At 37.6% G+C, this 17165-nt stretch overlaps 1 protein-coding gene across 3 annotated transcripts in view; it reads left to right on the top strand.

Moving 5' to 3' along the window:
- The first annotated feature begins 286 nt into the window (after positions 1-286).
- Positions 287-17165, top strand: part of LOC147391243 (elongation factor G-1, mitochondrial-like) — a 42184-nt gene continuing 25305 nt past the window's right edge. Inside the window, exons 1-7 of one of the 3 annotated variants that reach the window (XM_086457415.1) lie at positions 311-1129; positions 1654-1875; positions 12221-12342; positions 12431-12581; positions 14604-14675; positions 16018-16113; positions 16221-16309. In XM_086457415.1, coding sequence (XP_086313541.1) covers positions 716-1129; positions 1654-1875; positions 12221-12342; positions 12431-12581; positions 14604-14675; positions 16018-16113; positions 16221-16309 — 1166 coding nt within the window. In that variant the 5' untranslated portion in view covers positions 311-715. Of the gene's footprint in view, positions 1130-1653; positions 1876-12220; positions 12343-12430; positions 12582-14603; positions 14676-16017; positions 16114-16220; positions 16310-17165 lie in introns of all 3 variants that reach the window. The other 2 variants (XM_086457414.1, XM_086457416.1) reach the window with 2 other exon arrangements.

Below are 17165 nucleotides of genomic sequence, written 5' to 3'. Positions count from 1 at the left end.
TTTATAGTACAAGTTCGGTCCCTACAAATGAAACTCTTTGGGTCAGCCTCTGCATAGAAAATTATGTCTTTAAAACATTTTGAGTTGGACAAGTATCGTTAGCAAGCAAATATTTCATTATACTCTTGGATTTTGTACATGACATAAATAGTAGAGATAAGCCCATATTAGATAATGAGTTTCGACTAGTCTTACTAACATAGTTAGGAAAAAAAACATCTTATTAAAGCTCGTCCACTTTCAAAAAGATCTTGAGATTCATAAAACAAATCCTTGAGATTCATAACAAATCTCAATGTCTTTTTAATAATGAATAAGGTTTAGTAAGGTCTTTTTCCTTGACTATCTTATCAAGGAAAGGGTTTCTCTTTGATAATTTAATTATGTTTCCCATCTTGTTGGCTATTTGATTTTTATCATTGAGTTTTAATTTTAAATATTTTTCATTTTTAAATTTGGGAGTTTATCATTTTGAAAAATCATAATATCTACGGTCATGTTGTTGGCAATTGATTTTACACGAGTCGGATCCACGTGGTACGAGTCAATTAGTCAAACCTAGACCCAAAGCCCAATATCGGATCCGGTTTGACCCGTCCAATGCCACAGGATCCGAAATCCTACTTCGCTTCTCGTAAGGTTAGAGTCGAATTCTCGGTGAAGGTCTGTAGGGTTTAAGAGAGGGAAGGAAGAAACCCTAAAATACAGACGGATCATGGCGAGGTCAGCAAGATCTTCTGCAACTCGTCTACTCTACGCCTTATGCGCAGAGAACACACTATCCTCGTCTCTCTTCCATTCATCCTCACCGTTCGCTGTTCTTGTATTCGAAAATGGGCAACGGCGGAGATTCTCTGCAGGGAATTTGGCGCGAGCGAAGGAAGAGAAAGAAGCTTGGTGGAAAGAATCAATGGAGAAGCTTAGGAACATTGGAATATCTGCACATATTGATTCGGGAAAGACGACGCTTACAGAACGTGTTCTGTTTTATACAGGAAGAATTCATGAGATTCATGAAGTTAGAGGAAGAGATGGGGTTGGAGCTAAGATGGATTCTATGGATTTAGAGAGAGAGAAAGGGATTACGATTCAATCTGCTGCGACTTACTGTACTTGGAACGGTTATCAGGTGCAATTTTTTTCTCGGTTACGTGGTTTGTTTTTGTTTATGAACAAGAGGGTATTATTTGATTTACTGAAATTTGTGATTTTTTGGGGAGTTTGGAAGTAGTAGTTAATTTTTTTTTACTATAAAATTTTAATTTTTTCTTGGTTACGTGGTTTGTTTCTGTTTATGAACTAGTGGATATTAGTTAATTTACTGAAATCTGTTTTTTTTTTTTGTGGAGTTTGGAAGTAGTAGTTATTTATTTTTTCCTTGTTACGTGATCTGTTTTTGTTTATGAACAAGTGGGTATTAGTTGATTTACTGAAATCTGGGATTTTTTTTGGTGAAGTTGGAGGTATACTAGTTTATTTATTTTTAATTTTCTATATTATATGATCTGTTTTTTATTTTTCTATGTGATTGTGCTTCTTTTGGCTCTGTTGTATTTCTTGTTTCATGTGGTTCTTGTAGATACTGTTGTCAGCTTCAACATAACATTTTGGTTTCGTTTATGGGTTCATTATATGTCCTTTGTTCTAGTGCAGGTTAATATAATTGACACTCCGGGCCATGTTGATTTCACCATTGAAGTTGAAAGAGCTTTGCGTGTTCTTGATGGTGCCATACTGGTCCTTTGTAGTGTTGGTGGTGTGCAAAGTCAATCAATTACTGTTGATCGGCAAATGAGAAGATATGAAGTTCCCAGGCTGGCATTTATTAACAAACTTGATCGAATGGGAGCAGATCCATGGAAAGTTCTTAACCAGGTAAAGATTCAATAATTTTAATAGCTAAGTGAAAGATGGTTTGATGTACGTGTGATCACTATCACATCCCATATATGTACTGCTACAACCATGGTTTAATATTTCATATAAAATAAATCTTGGTATGTCTTGGCTAATACGAATTGGAATCAAGTAAAATAATAGATATTATATTATTTATATAAAAAATAAATCAAATAAAACAATATATATTATATATTATTTCGAATCAGATATTATCGGATTCGAAATGTTAATATCTGTTAAATAAGTCTGTAGGATTATTTTAGTCTTTTCACTTCTTTCTCTTATGTAATACTTATATAGCCTAATTAGGGCTAATCAATCTAATAACTTTTTCTCTCTAATCTTCAATTTGGTATCAGAGCAAGGCTCTCTCGATTTCAACTACTGCTTCGTCTGCTACACCTTCATCATCTTCCTCTTTCTTAAATCACCTCCACACTTCTCGTCTTCAATCCCCATCACCCCTACGGGGGTTTTCCTCCACTCTACACCTAATCGCATCATGCGATAGGGGTTCTAGATCTGTTTGAAGCCTGTGATCAGGCTGTTCTATCAGCAAGGTTGTTGTTTGGAGTTAACAATAACAACAGCATGATAGTATAGTGTTTGTTTGTCATTCACGACAGCAACAGAAGTGCTGTTTGGCTTCCACGACAGCAGCAGCAGTGCTGTTTGACTTCCACGACAGCAGTAGAAGTGCTGTTTGACTTCCACGACATCAGCAGCAGTGCTGTTTGACTTCCACAGCAACTGCAGAGGTGCAGTTGGGTCTTACGATCACTACAGAGATGCAGTTTGGGTCTGGCGAATATAACAGAATCCTTATTTGAGGTTTATCATCACTGCAGAGGTGCAGCTAGGTGTCCATGATCACAGCAGACCCTGTGTTGGAGGCTGCAAACACCTACAATCATTGCAGAGGTGCAGTTTGTGGTTTACGATCACAGCAGACCTTATTTTGGAGGCTGCGATCATTGCAGATTTATTCTCGGGAGGCTGCGATCACTCCAGATGCTGTTTATTGGATTGCAGCAACAGCAGTTGATTGGTTCTTTGGCTGCGGCAACAGCAGGTGCTATTTAGGAGGCTTTATAGTTGCTTGCTAGTTGTTTGTGGCTGTCAGGCCATCGTTAGTGGGGTACATCAACAGCAGGTTGCTGTTTGGGAAGTTCTGGGGCACATAACAGCACCTGGACCCCTAGTTGAGGCCTACGACAACGGCAGAACCACTCCTTGGTGTCCTACCATTGATTTGATGGTTGTTTGGGTCACATATAACAGTGTTTAATCATCTTCCACGCCTCTTACGATCGTGTATTGCCACCTTTAGGGTGCTGCGATCAGTTTCTTTTTCAAACTAAAGCACATCTAGTCTTTGATGGCTTCCGAGACGTCTTCTTCCTCAATCATTGGTAATAGTAATGGATCGAGTGGTCTTCCCTCTAACTCAACTGATTTTCCAGGTATTCAGATCACTACCGTAAAATTAGATGGTCCTAATTATCTCCTTTGGGCAAGATCAGTTGAAATGTTCATTGGTGGAAAAGGGAAAATCGGCTACCTCACTGGGACAGACAAACAATCTGCACAGACTGACAGTTCTTACTCCCATTGGTTTGCTAATGATTCTATGGTCCGTTCTTGGTTGGTTACTTCTATGCAACCACACATTGCGGCTGGTTTTATGTTTTCCTCTACAGCAAAACAGATATGGGATTCCGCAAAGAGTATTTACTCACAACGTCAGAATAATGTCAGAATCTTCAATTTGGAGCGTGAGATTTCTCGTCTTTCCCAAGGAGACTCTTCAGTTACCACTTATATCTCACAGCTACGTGCTCGGTGGGAAGAGCTGACTTTCTATTCCTCATCCTATGCTTGGAAGGACCCCCTTGATGAGACATTATATTCGTCAATTCTGGATAAGAATCGGGTTTTTCAGTTTCTAGCGGGTCTCCGGGACGAATTTGAGTATGCGCGAGTTCATTTATTGGGTATGGATCCTTTTCCGTCGCTACAGACTGCTTATTCATATGTCTTAGCGGATGAGAGTCGTCGTGCAGCTGTCCTACCTCATTCTTCAGGGGATCATTCTGCTATGTTTACTCGCTTATCTTCTACACAACCCCCCAGTGGGTCTATGCCTACCCGTCAACGACATAAGTGTGATCATTGTGGAAAGTTAGGTCATGTGAAGGCTCGATGTTATGCACTTCATGGTCATCCTAATCAGCAACGTAAACAGTCTCAACGATCTTCAGCTCATATAGTTTCTCAGTCGACTACTGATTCAACACCTCTTTCAGTTACTACATCCTCATCAGACTCGGTATCTCTATCCCAAGCCGAGCTTGACAAGTTCAGAAAATTCTTCAATCAGATAGAGACTTCATCTCAGCCGGTTTCTAACTTTGCTCACTTAGGTACCTTTGCATCTGCACACAGTGTTTCCGTCACTCTCTCACCATGGATCATTGATTCTGGTGCCTCAGATAACATGACCGGTATGTCCTCCCTATTTCAAACCTATAGTGTTTGCTCTGGTCATCGCAAGGTTCGCCTGGCTGATGGTTCTTTGTCTTCCATAGCTGGTCAAGGTCTTTTATCTGTTACATCCTCTTTATCCTTAACTAACACACTACATGTTCCTCAACTTACTACTAACCTGGTATCCGTTAGTAGCCTTACCAAAAATTTGAACTGCAGTGTAACCTTTTATTCTTCTCATTGTGTCTTTCAGGATCTGGAGTCGAAGAGGACGATTGGCACTGGACGTGAAGTGAATGGATTGTATCTCCTGGATGTTCCCGATTCCCCTAGCACCCATTCTGCTCTTCAGCTTAGTAGTATTAGTAGTCAATCTAATAAGGCTCTTGTAATGCGTTGGCATTTACGCTTAGGTCATATTTCTTTTGGATATTTGAAACACATGTTCCCTAATTTATTTAATAATAACAATGTGCTTGATTTTTCTTGTGAAACTTGTCAATTAGCTAAACATGTGCGTTCTTCTTATCCTATTAGTATGAATCCTACTACACCTGCTATGTTTGACTTAATTCATTCTGATGTGTGGGGTCCTTCCCCCGTCATATCCACTCTTGGTTTTCGCTATTTTGTCTTGTTCATTGATGATCACAGTCGTACCACTTGGGTTTATCTTATGAAACACAAGAGTGAGGTTTATGGGATCTTTAAGCAATTTCTTGCTATGGTTCAAACCCAATTTGGTCGTACCATCAAGACCTTCCGTTCTGATCATGGTACTGAGTACACTTATAGTGAGGTCTTGAAACTTTGTTTAGAGTCTGGCATTGAGCATCAAATGTCCAATGTTAAGACCCCTCAGCAGAACGGCCGATCAGAAAGAAAAAATCGCCATATTCTAGAGTTAGCCCGTGCCATTTCGATTGGCATGAACGTGCCCCAATCCTATTGGGCTGATGCAGTTCTTACTGCTGTTTACCTTATTAATCGGACCCCCTCCAGTGTTCTTCAGTTTGTCACACCCCTCTCTAAGCTCTCTCCAGATCGTCCCGTGTTTCCACTTCCTCCGCGTGTTTTTGGGTGTGTCTGTTTTGTTCAAATTCTTGACCAAAATCGTTCTAAACTTGACCCTAAGGCCGTCAAATGTATCTTTTTGGGTTATTCCTCTACCCAGAAAGGCTACCGTTGTTACCATCCTCCTTCTCGACGACGTTTCATTTCTCGCGATGTTTCTTTTTTTGAGCATACTCCTTACTATAATGGGTCCGTTGGCATTCAATCTGAGTGGTTTCCTCTAGATTCACCTGATGATCATTTTCCTTCTTTATTTCCCCTTCCCATGCATGTTCCTCCCTCTCCACCCCCCGTCAGTTCGTCCTCTCCTTCATTGCAGGTTTACACTCGACGTCCACGTGATACTACCATCACTTCTATGTCCGACCAGCTCGCCTCCTCGCCTCCAGCTCCGTTTCCGTCTGTTCCCTGTGATGATCGTCCTATTGCCACTCGTAAGGGTAAGCGCACTTGTACTTATCCCATTTCAAATTATATATCTGACTCTGCACTATCACCCTCCTATCGGAGTTTTCTTGCTTCTGTTTCTCTTCCTACTACTGTTTCTCTTCCTACTATTGTTGCAGATGCTATTGCTCATCCTGAGTGGCGCGCAACTATGATTGATGAGTTGACTGCTTTTGAAAAGACTCAAACTTGGGAAATTGTGCCTCTTCCGTCTGGAAGGAAAGCTGTGGGTTGTCGTTGGATATTCACGCTTAAGCATAATCCGGATGGTTCCATTGCTCGTTATAAGGCCCGTCTGGTGGCCAAAGGTTATGCTCAGACTTATGGGATTGATTATCAGGAAACTTTTGCTCCGGTTGCCAAGATGACCACCATTCGCGTTCTCCTTTCTGTTGCTGCTATTCGAGGATGGCCTCTTTTTCAGTTAGATGTCAAGAATGCTTTTCTCAATGGTGATCTTCAAGAAGAAGTCTATATGGTCCAACCTCCTGGTTTTCTTTCTTCTGCTTCTCCTGCACATGTTTGTCGTCTTCGCCGGTCTCTTTATGGTCTGAAGCAGTCTCCTCGTGCTTGGTCTGAGCGCTTCACTAAGGCCATGCATCAGTTTGGTTTCCATCAGAGTTCTGCTGATCACACCTTGTTTTTGCGTCACTCCTGAGGCAAAACTGTTGCTCTGATTGTGTATGTGGATGATATAGTTCTTACTGGAGATGATGCCGATGGCCTTACCGAGGTCAAAACTTACTTAGGACGTCAATTTGAGATTAAGGACCTTGGACATCTTCGCTATTTTCTGGGTATCGAGGTTGCCCGGTCCCGGTCTGGTATATTTATTTCTCAGCGTAAGTATGTTCTTGACTTACTCAGTGCCTCTGGTCAGCTTGGATCTCGTCCAGCTGATACTCCTATTGAGCAGAATCACAGGTTGGCTGATTCTGAGGGGGAGTGTGTCCGATATTGGCCAATATCAGCGTCTTGTGGGAAAATTGATCTACTTGTCTATGACTCGCCCTGATATTGCCTATGCTGTTAGTGTTGTAAGTCAGTTTATGCACTCGCCTCGAACATCTCATCTTGCTGCTGTTTATCGTATTCTTAGACACCTTAAGGGATGTCCTGGTCGAGGTATTTTATTCAACAATCATGGTCATCTTCGCATTGAGGCATGGACAGATGCAGATTATGCTGGTTCAATGACTGATAGACGGTCTACTTCTGGGTATTGTACTAAAGTTGGTGGTAACTTGGCATAGTAAGAAGCAGGATGTGGTTTCTCGGTCAAATGCTGAGTCAGAATACAGAGCCATGGCACTTGGAATATGCGAGTTGTTGTGGCTCAAAATCTTACTAGCTGATTTATGTCTTCCTGTGCCGGTCCCCTTCTTACTATATTGCGATAATAAATCAGCTATTAACATAGCAGCAAATCCGGTTCAGCATGACAGAACAAAGCACATAGAAGTTGATCGTCATTTCATTAGAGAAAAAATAGTTTCTGGACAGATTTGTACTCCCTTTGTCCCTACCTCTCAACAACTTGCTGATGTTCTTACTAAAGGTGTTAGTAAAACCTCATTTGAAGATGTCTTGTCCAAGTTGGGCATTGTTGATATCCACGCACCAACTTGAGGGGGAGTGTTAAATAAGTCTGTAGGGTTATTTTAGTCTTTTCACTTCTTTCTCTTATGTAATACTTATATAGCCTAATTAGGGCTAATCAATCTAATAACTTTTTCTCTCTAATCTTCAATTATATCCGAATCCAATAAGGATTCGAATATATAAAACTATGCGAATTCAAATTCGATATTCGAAATTTTCTGATAATATCTGATTTTTCGAATTCGAATTTGAATCGGATTTGAATTTTTGATTGTCCATTGACACCCCTAGGTAGTGCATCAAATTTATGAACATTTAGTCATTTTTCTTTCTCCCATTTTATGTGTTGATTGACTTCGAGTTGAATAAGATGGTGTAACATAATGCCTCTAGAATATACAATATTGTTTACCCGATGATGAGCTAGATATTTAAAGTTTTCCTCGAACTATTTCCATTGGTGGAGAAAAATTAAATATTTCCTTTACATTACATCTTTTATCAAATTAGAAAATTAAATGAAAAAAGAATCTCGGAGCGACACCATGACTGAGAGCAACTAATGAGAGAAGCATTGATTTTGTGACTTCTACATTTTGGGCCTCAATTAAAATTCTTATTTGTGCTCCCATAGCTTAGTTGGTTGAAATTCTTTTGACTAGATATGTGTGTTGTATATAGGGCACATAACAACAAAAAAGAGGTCGAGGAGACCGACATAAAGTGAAGCAATACAAAAATTAAAAGCTTTCTTAAATAGAAACAAATATAGCATCCCTCACACAGTGTCCCACTCCCATTTAATTGAGGCTCAAGTTGGAGTCCCACCTAAAGTGAAGCAAAAAAGTAGAAGCCATCTTAAATAAAAACAAATTAAGCATCCCTTGCACAATGTCCCACTCCCAGTTAAAAACAAAATCATAAAAAAAAAGATTATCCCATTCCTTATAAGATTTAATATATTAAAGATGAGAGACTTGATGCTCATTTTGCTATGATGGATATCTTTTTCATTATTGAATGCTTGTCGATTAAATTCCTCTCAAAGACCCAAGCCCAAAGCAAGAGGCAAGTGCATCCAAATAATCCGATCCTTGGATGAGAAAGCATATGTGGACCAACAACAAAATAGGTCAATGATTGAGAAAGGATTTGTCCATCACATACCAAGGGGGAAAAATGTTTTTAATGTGCAATACAAATCAAGCCAACGGTCCGGGTTCCAACAAATTTTTTGTAATTATTTAGGTTTCCACTTATTTGAGCCTAGATTTAATTTTTATCATTTGTGATTATTTTAGATTAGTTTTTATTTTTTTATTTTTATAGTTTTGAGTTGTCTTTCGGTTATTCTAGGAGTTTTATTCAAATTTAGTTACTATTCACGTCATTTTTAATTAGGTCTTATTTTGAGGGGTCAAAACTTGTCGTATTGGGTCTATTTTGTGTCATTTGAAAGGTTACTCAATTACCTATCCAACAAGCCAAAGATTTCGCAATTACAATAAGTTTTGAGAAAGTTATGGCCAAAATACCGATGGGGTATTAATTTTACACGGGATTGACTTCTCAAGGTCAAAAGCGTCAATTTATATGTTATTTTAATTCGATTAGGATTTGAATTATTATTAGGATTATGAGTCTAGTCTATATATAGAGCTATTATAATTGATTTTTGACAATGAATAAAATAAAAGAAATTTTACAGCTCTTTATTGAGTTTTCTTTAGATTTGGATCATGGTGTGAGATTAAGGTATTATCCATCTTATTTTTTGATATTTTCTTCTTCAAATTTTATATGAGTCTTATCTTTTTGTATGTTTCATTAATTTTCAAGAAATCTTGAATTCGTGAATCCTTGAATCCATCAAGAATCCCTTGACCCCCATCAAGAAACCCATGAAATCCTTTCTAAACCATAAACCTGTACCATTAACCTCTCCTTTAAATCGATCCTATACTTTATTACCTAACTCCAACCAAATACCCTAAACCTTCCCCAAACCCTAATTGCAAAATTTCGTATTTCACTACATAATTAACCTTTTCATAACCCTTTCCAAAGTAAAACTACCTTAGAATCGAATAAATCTAGGTTGTCTTGCATAGAAAATAGCTTGGTAGGTTTATAAATTTTAGGCAACCGACGGTTTGCAGTTGTCTATCCAAATGTTGTTACAACTGCTCTCCATAAAATTACAAGGCTGCCATAAAAATAATAATAGTATAATTTGGTACTTGATAGTATAGTATAGTACACTATTGTCTTTTTTTTTTAACATGGATAACATGTTGAAATCCCAAGGGGATCATCGTGTTATGCATTATAAAGAATAGTTATTTATTTATTTATTTATTTTATTATAGGTGAAAGAGATATTAATAAAGTCGGAGACTGAGATGACTAGCTGCAAGTACAAAGGGAACGGAAAGAAAACTTACAAAGAACACAAGGAGTCCCACTTAAATACAAACTCCTCAAAGAAAACCCCTTTAAAAGCTACATCTAACTTCAAAAAAAAAAAAAAAACCCTAAAAACATCATAATTAACTCATGAATAGAACCCTCATCATCTAAGAAAATTCTCCTATTTCTCTCCTTCCAAATGCTCTAGCAAATAGCAAAAGGAAGTAAAGCCTAGAGAGCTCTTTTCCTACCAGTGAAAACATCCAGGCCTCAATTCCGAAAAGGGAATTCAAAGAAGCTGGGAGGACCCAATCCAAACATGCTTAAAATATGAGACCAAATTTTGGAAGTAAAAGAACAATGCAATAGCAAGTGGTCATTAGTCTCCCCACTTGCTTGACACAAGCAACAAAAGTTAGGAGTAGTGAAATCCTAGAAATGAGATGACAAGTTAAAAGCTTGTTGGAGACATCTAGCCAAGCAAAGAAAGAAATTCTAAAAGGAACCTTCGATCCCCAAATATTTTATCTAGAAAGAGAAGTGAACCTTGGGGTTATAAACTGGCTTGGAAAGAACTCACTGAAAAACTTCTTTCCTTGTTACCGGTCCATTCCCACGTATCTCTAGCAGGCAACTCCAAGCATTGAGTTCCAACATCGAAGATAGATTAGCTAGCTCCTAAATTTTCCAATCGTTAAGAGCCCTTCTAGACCCAGATCCCTAGAGGTAACGCTTCCAAAGTGAATCAGAAGAGCCAAAATGGGCTATTCGGCTTTTCTGGAAAGAGAAGTTGTCTTACCGCACCAAATGTCTTCCCAAAACTGGATACTATCCCCACTTTATACACAATCCACTTCCGAAAATCGTTGTAGCCTTTTGTTATACCTTTCCACACTCCACAACCATGTGAAGAGTTCACTTCCCCACTCTCCCAACCTAACATCTTCTTCCCATATTTAGCCTTGATGATTTTCCTCCACAAATTATCTCTCTCCTCCATACTGCCACAACCATTTTCCAAGCAACGTCTTATTGGATAACCTAAAACCTTTGATTCCTAACCCTCCATTCTTTTTAGACGTACACACCACTTTCCAACTAACCAAATGATATTTCCTTTTCCCCCTTTTGTCGTTCCACAAAAAATCCTTGATTAGCTTCTCCAATCTCACCTCTACCCTCTTAGTCGGAATACTCTCTAAAGTACTTCTAATAAATGTCAACTTTCCTTCTTTTGAGAGGTACTTTATTTTCCAAGAGCTCAACCTTTTTGCCGTTCTTTCCAAAATCGGATCCCAAATTACCGTACTCCTGTATGAAGCCCCTAAAGGAAGACCTAGATAGGAAGAAGGAAGAGCCTCCACTTTACAAACAAGTGGGAAAATTTTCAAGTTTGTGGTAATTGATTACACTAACTATTGAGGAATTTGGGAGGATTGTTGGTGTGGGTCATCTCCTCTCAAAGATTAATTTCCAGATCTATACGTGATTTTTTTATAGAAAGATTTTCCAATTTCTGGTTTCATCGTTAGATCGAGATCGAATGTGGATTGTGATTTTGGTTTTAGAAGAACTTTTAATGATTGAGAGATCTCTTTTTGGTTAAATCCTTCTACCATGCCCTTTCTCAGGTGCAATCTCATAAATTACCTGCTATTGTCGTTTGGGGTACAAGGGTTCCTTCAAAAAAATTCTTCTTCATGTGGGTTGCATCCTTGGGTAAAATTCTCACAATGGATAAGAGAAGCGTGATCATAGCCAAAATTTGTCTCATTTGCAAAGCGGATGAGGAATCTGTAATCCATATTCTCTTGCATTGCAAAGTGGTCGAGAGAGATTTGGTCATTTTCCTGATTCGGTTAGGGCTTTCTGCTTGTTTCCCCTAGTCCTTTTGCTCTCTATTGGAGAGTTGGCTCTCATTTAGTTTTAGCTCTTCGGCTTTCAAGAGAAAATTGTGGAATCTAATCCCGAGTGCGATCTAGTGGATATTTGCAAAGAAAGGAACTCTCGTGTATTCGAGGATAAGGAAAACTCCTCTCAAGAAACCATTATCTCCATGGCTTCATGTTTTGGTGTAAGGTTTTCGAAGAGTCCAATTTATTTTATTATTATTTGTAATGATTTCATGGGGAGATGGGATTGGGTCTGTCATATATCAATGTAATTGGGATAAAGTTTGGTTGATTGTCTCTTCTCTTGGGTTGGTCATCTTGACCAAATTCCCTTCTCTGTTAATAGAGATTTCTACTTGTAACACTTAAAATTGAGATGCTGATTACTGAGATTTTTTCTTTTGTAGGCAAGGTCCAAGCTCCGACATCACAGTGCTGCAGTGCAAGTTCCAATTGGGTTGGAAGAGGAATTTGAAGGCCTTGTGGACCTTGTGCAATTGAAAGCTTATTTCTTTCATGGTTCTAGTGGGTGTGTTTTATTCTATTTTTGATCTGCTTAACTCTTTGAAAGTTGATTTTCCAGTCTTTTCTGCTAAATAAATTGTTGCCTTCTATAGAGAAAAAGTTGTCGCTTCCGATATTCCTGCCAATATGGAGGCTTTAGTTGTAGAAAAGCGGCGTGAGCTAATAGAAACGGTGTCTGAGGTTGATGATAAACTTGCTGAGGCTTTTCTTGGTGATGAGCCTATATCATCAAGTGATCTTGAGGTGTGTTAGAAAAGGATGCTCTGTGTAACTTTGCAAGTTCATACCCTTTTGTTGATCTTACCGCTCATATTTAGATGCTCAACCAATTCTTATGATTGATAAAAACCTGTTGGAAAAGCATTGGGGTTGGACCTTACAGAAGGTTCAAGTTGTTGTGAATAGTATTCCTTTTATTTCTAGTTCTCTTCTTATGACTACCCTTTTTATTTATTTATTTTATTTATACCTTCCTGTATGATGAACTCACTATGAAATTTGTAAAGCTTATTATGTGTTTGTACTTGGCAAGGTATTAAATTTCAATTTTGATGTCTATTTCAATCTACTTAGACATGGAAAATACTTCATGGAGACGTTTCGATCAATGTGCAAATTAATATAGTTTTCATGAAAAAAATATAAACAATTTTTTATTGAAATGGTAGGAAGTATGAAAATGAATATCAACGACGTTCCATTATTCACTCACGAAAACACACTCATATATATGTATATGAAGTAAGAAAATGAATATCAACGATGTTCCATTACATGAAGGATTTGAGATCCCAAGAGTGAATAATGATAACATTCTACATGGAATGAGAATAATTGTTAATCTTATTTCAAATTTCTAGGACATCTCCAAAATCCTTTGGGTCTAGAAAAGAATTTTGTGTAGCTTATCATCAACCGCCAAGTGTTGGTGTCTGTGGAAGGAGATAAATGAGCATACCTTTCAAGGGAAGTAAAGTTCTGTTCCGGATATTATGCTTGTTGTGTTAGGTCTTTTGGTGAAAACTCCTTGACAAGTCTAAGAGATTCTTCCTAGAGTACTTTCTAGTTAGATGGGGGATTATTTGTAATTGCATCGGGGAGGGGTAGTTTGTATTGGGCTTGGTGTTTGGCTGATTTCCTTTGCCTTATTGTTGCTTTCTTCTTGTTGGTCTTCTCGACTTCCATTTGTGTTTCTTTTTCTTTTGGTTTCTTTGAAGTAGATTTTACATATAAAAGGAAAAATGATGTCATATTAACTATGCACACGTTAATATCTAAAGTACTTGCTTAATGAACAAATTATTAAGAACTATATTCATGTATATTATAACGTTATTTCTAAATATGTATAAATAAATTACTATTATATCTGACTAAGTGGTACATGGAGATTGTCCGTGCTTATACAATGTAAAATATGCTTAGAATACATCAAAATCTAAGTATTCAATTTATTAGAAATAGTTAAGTGCCTACGTTATGTAATCCTTTTTTTCTTTACGCCAAGAGCATGATGCAATTCGTAACTTTGTGACCTAACATACGATCTGTTATAAAAATGGGCAAATGTTGCTTTCCGTTATGAATAGTGATTGTATGGCTGATCATTGTAGGTATAATGGTAGATGCCCGGGAACAAGTTACAATTGTTTCTTTTTCTGGCCCCATGTTGAGCTTCTCAATTTTTCTCAATAAATGATTAGCTACAAAAGGATTTTTTAGCAAACGTGTCACAACTAATTAGTCCTATTTTTTTTTGTAAAGATGAAGAAACATATTCTATTTTCAATATTCTCCTATTCATATATATATATAGTAATAGAATTTATTTGTCACAATTCTTTGTGTAATTTACAAGTCCTTTCTTATAAGAAACATATTTGTTTTGTTATTTAAAAAAGAAGTTATCAATACATTTAGGATATATTAGTTGAAGTCTATTGTTGATCAAAATATTTCCACTGATCCCATGATCTGGCACATTTTTGGCTAGCATATCTTCTAGGGTGGGGCCCATGTATGAATGATCCTCCCTACCTAGGTATGTCTCATAGATCTGTGGGAAGCTTCGTTATTTGTTATCTATTAAGAAATTTCTGGTTGTAAAAGGCCCACACACTTTTAATTCTGTTTTTATCTCATGCTAAAGAATTATTCTAATGTTCATTGCTTTTGTCATCTGAAGTTTATTCTGGGAACACAAGTTTGAATTCTGCTTTCATATGGTTTTTCTTGTATTGAAATTTTATTCTCACTTCTGAGTAGATGGCGATCCGAAGGGCTACAATATCACAGAAATTTATACCTGTATTCATGGGTAGTGCTTTCAAAAACAAGGTACTTGTAACATCTTTGCTTGTGATCGTTATTTCATTTTTCTTCTTGGATAGATATTTGTGTTGCTAGTTGTATTTACCATTGTATCTCCATTACAAACTTCCTACAACTTCCATTTGTTATCTAGGTTTGAATTGCTTGGTAATCTAAATTTAATTGATTTCATGGCTTAACTTTTACCAAGAGATTCTGATGTAACTCTTAGGTATGTAACGCAGTGTAAGATTGCATTAGGATAACATGTGAGTGGGTAGACGAGAAGATTTCTTCAAATTATCATCTCTGCATTCATAGTGTAGATGTCATGTAGGTTAAATTGTTTTTAATTAGAAGAAAAGCTGTAAATTTTTGGTTGGGCTGGGGAGGTGAGGTTTCATGTTTGTTCTAACATGTTCCAAAAGACCATGACCTTAGCTTTGCCCAGTGGGGCCAAAACTTTTTTTTAGTAATCCAGACCTGTTAGAGCACTCGACTAATCCTTGGGGCACGTGTTGTCCCCTTCGCTCACACGTACCAGTTAATTTCTGGGATAAATCCCTGAGGGTGGCCCCTAAGGGAGGATTTGAACTCAAGACCTACCCCTCCTGAGGTGTGACTCGGGGCATTCTTGGAGGGGGTCAATGCTTTCACTTGCTTTGCCCCAGTTATGCTGCCAACATGGGTCGTGGGGCATGCTTGCCTCGATATGAGCTGCTCTGTGCACAATGGCCAAGTAGTCCTGTGTCACCTGGTGTTGTAGCACATTATGGATGAGGTTGTGCACGGGACAGTGTTGTGCACCAATGTGTTGGTGAAAGACCCTATATGGCACACCAACCATGTCAAGTGACCCTTATGCACCATGTAAACCCTGTGTTGCCTCGAGACTCTTGGGCTATGGTTCAAGGACACTTCTACAGGTGTGGGGATTCCCAACGTTTTACATTTGTGCATGCCGTTGAAGCACCAAGGCATGGTGCTGGGTACTGCAATCAAGGCTTGCGTTAGTTGGTTAGCGACTAACACACTACATGGTCACTCTGATTTTTAACCTATAGAACCATGACACAAGAGCGGCAGTCTCATTTGGTTCTCTTGAAAGACAAAAAGATTTATATACTATTTTGATCTCTTGGTGTGGTGTACGTCACATTGTTAGTGTCTAACAATCCTCGTTTCTTCCATTCCATTTTGGTGCATGTTAATAATCAACCTAGGATCTTTCAGCGTATTTCCCAACTTTCAATTTTATTCAATTTCAAATTCCAAATTCAAAAATATAATAGATCTTTGCTATTTGTGTATGTTAATATTAATTTTTATCGAGTTACATTTGTGATCTGAATTAATTTTTGAGTGACAGGGAGTTCAACCTTTGCTGGATGGCGTGATCAACTACTTGCCGTGTCCAACTGAAGTTATTAACCATGCTCTTGACCAAAGCAAGGATGAAGAGAAGGTAATAAGAAACATTAATTTCATTCATATTAGTGTTCCTCCTTTTTTGCATTTCTGGAATTTTATTTAGAGGACTAAAATATTTCTTCCTGGAGTTGCTGCTGTTAGGTTTTGTTATCAGGAACTCCAGTTGGACCTCTTGTTGCATTGGCGTTCAAATTGGAAGAAGGGCGCTTTGGTCAGCTGACCTATCTAAGGTACACCTAATTGATTTGGTCCTCTTAGGCGGTGTTTGTTTGCGTTATTTTTCAGCGCTTATTGCTGAAAAAAATCAAATTAAGCACTTTTGTCAAAATAGCGCGTTTGTTTACTCTATATTTTCAGCGCTTATTGCTGAAAATAAGTGAAAAAAATTCAGCACTATTTTGATGCTGAAAAAAAGTGCTGAAGCGGTAAGCACTTTGCTTTTTTCAACATGGACAAGTATGCCCTTTGTTTTTTTGAGCATGGACAAGTATGCCCTTATTCTTAAAAGGATATTACTTCTAATATCCCATGGATAAGTATATAAACACCCCACAAATTAATAAACCCACACCATAGCTAAATTATTTTGTCTTATATAAGTTTTGGAATGAGTTGATTTTTGGCGAGGATGATCTCTATAATGAGGAGATCATCCTCACAAAAAATCAGCACATCTTGAAACTTCTAACCCTATCAAAACAAGTTCAAGAACCGTAAATTGTCCTTTTTTTAAAAAAAAAAAAACTATTTTTGACGAGTTAGAAGTTTCAAAATAGACTGATTTTTGGTGAGGATGATCTCTAGACCATATAGACCATCCTCACAAAAAATTTGCTCATCTCAAAAACTTTAACCCATATAAAACAAAACAAAAAATGGCTATAGTGTGGGTTGCTTATATTAATTCATATGGTGCTTTTATAAGTACACATCCTTCATTTCCATCGAAAATTATTCATCCAAAATTAAGTTCTTTTAAAGTTGATTTCAAATTTTGGTGACTTGTATGACATTATTATTTTTAATTTGAAATTTGTGGGCTTTTATAAATAGAAATTATTATTTATAAATTGAAGATTTGAGTAT

Source organism: Akebia trifoliata, chromosome 11 (assembly GCF_017979445.1).
Source record: "Akebia trifoliata isolate Shusen 1 chromosome 11, ASM1797944v1, whole genome shotgun sequence".
Classification (NCBI taxonomy): Eukaryota; Viridiplantae; Streptophyta; class Magnoliopsida; order Ranunculales; family Lardizabalaceae; genus Akebia; species Akebia trifoliata.
Note: the sequence above shows the minus strand (reverse complement) of the source record. Positions and strands in the feature narration are given on the sequence as shown.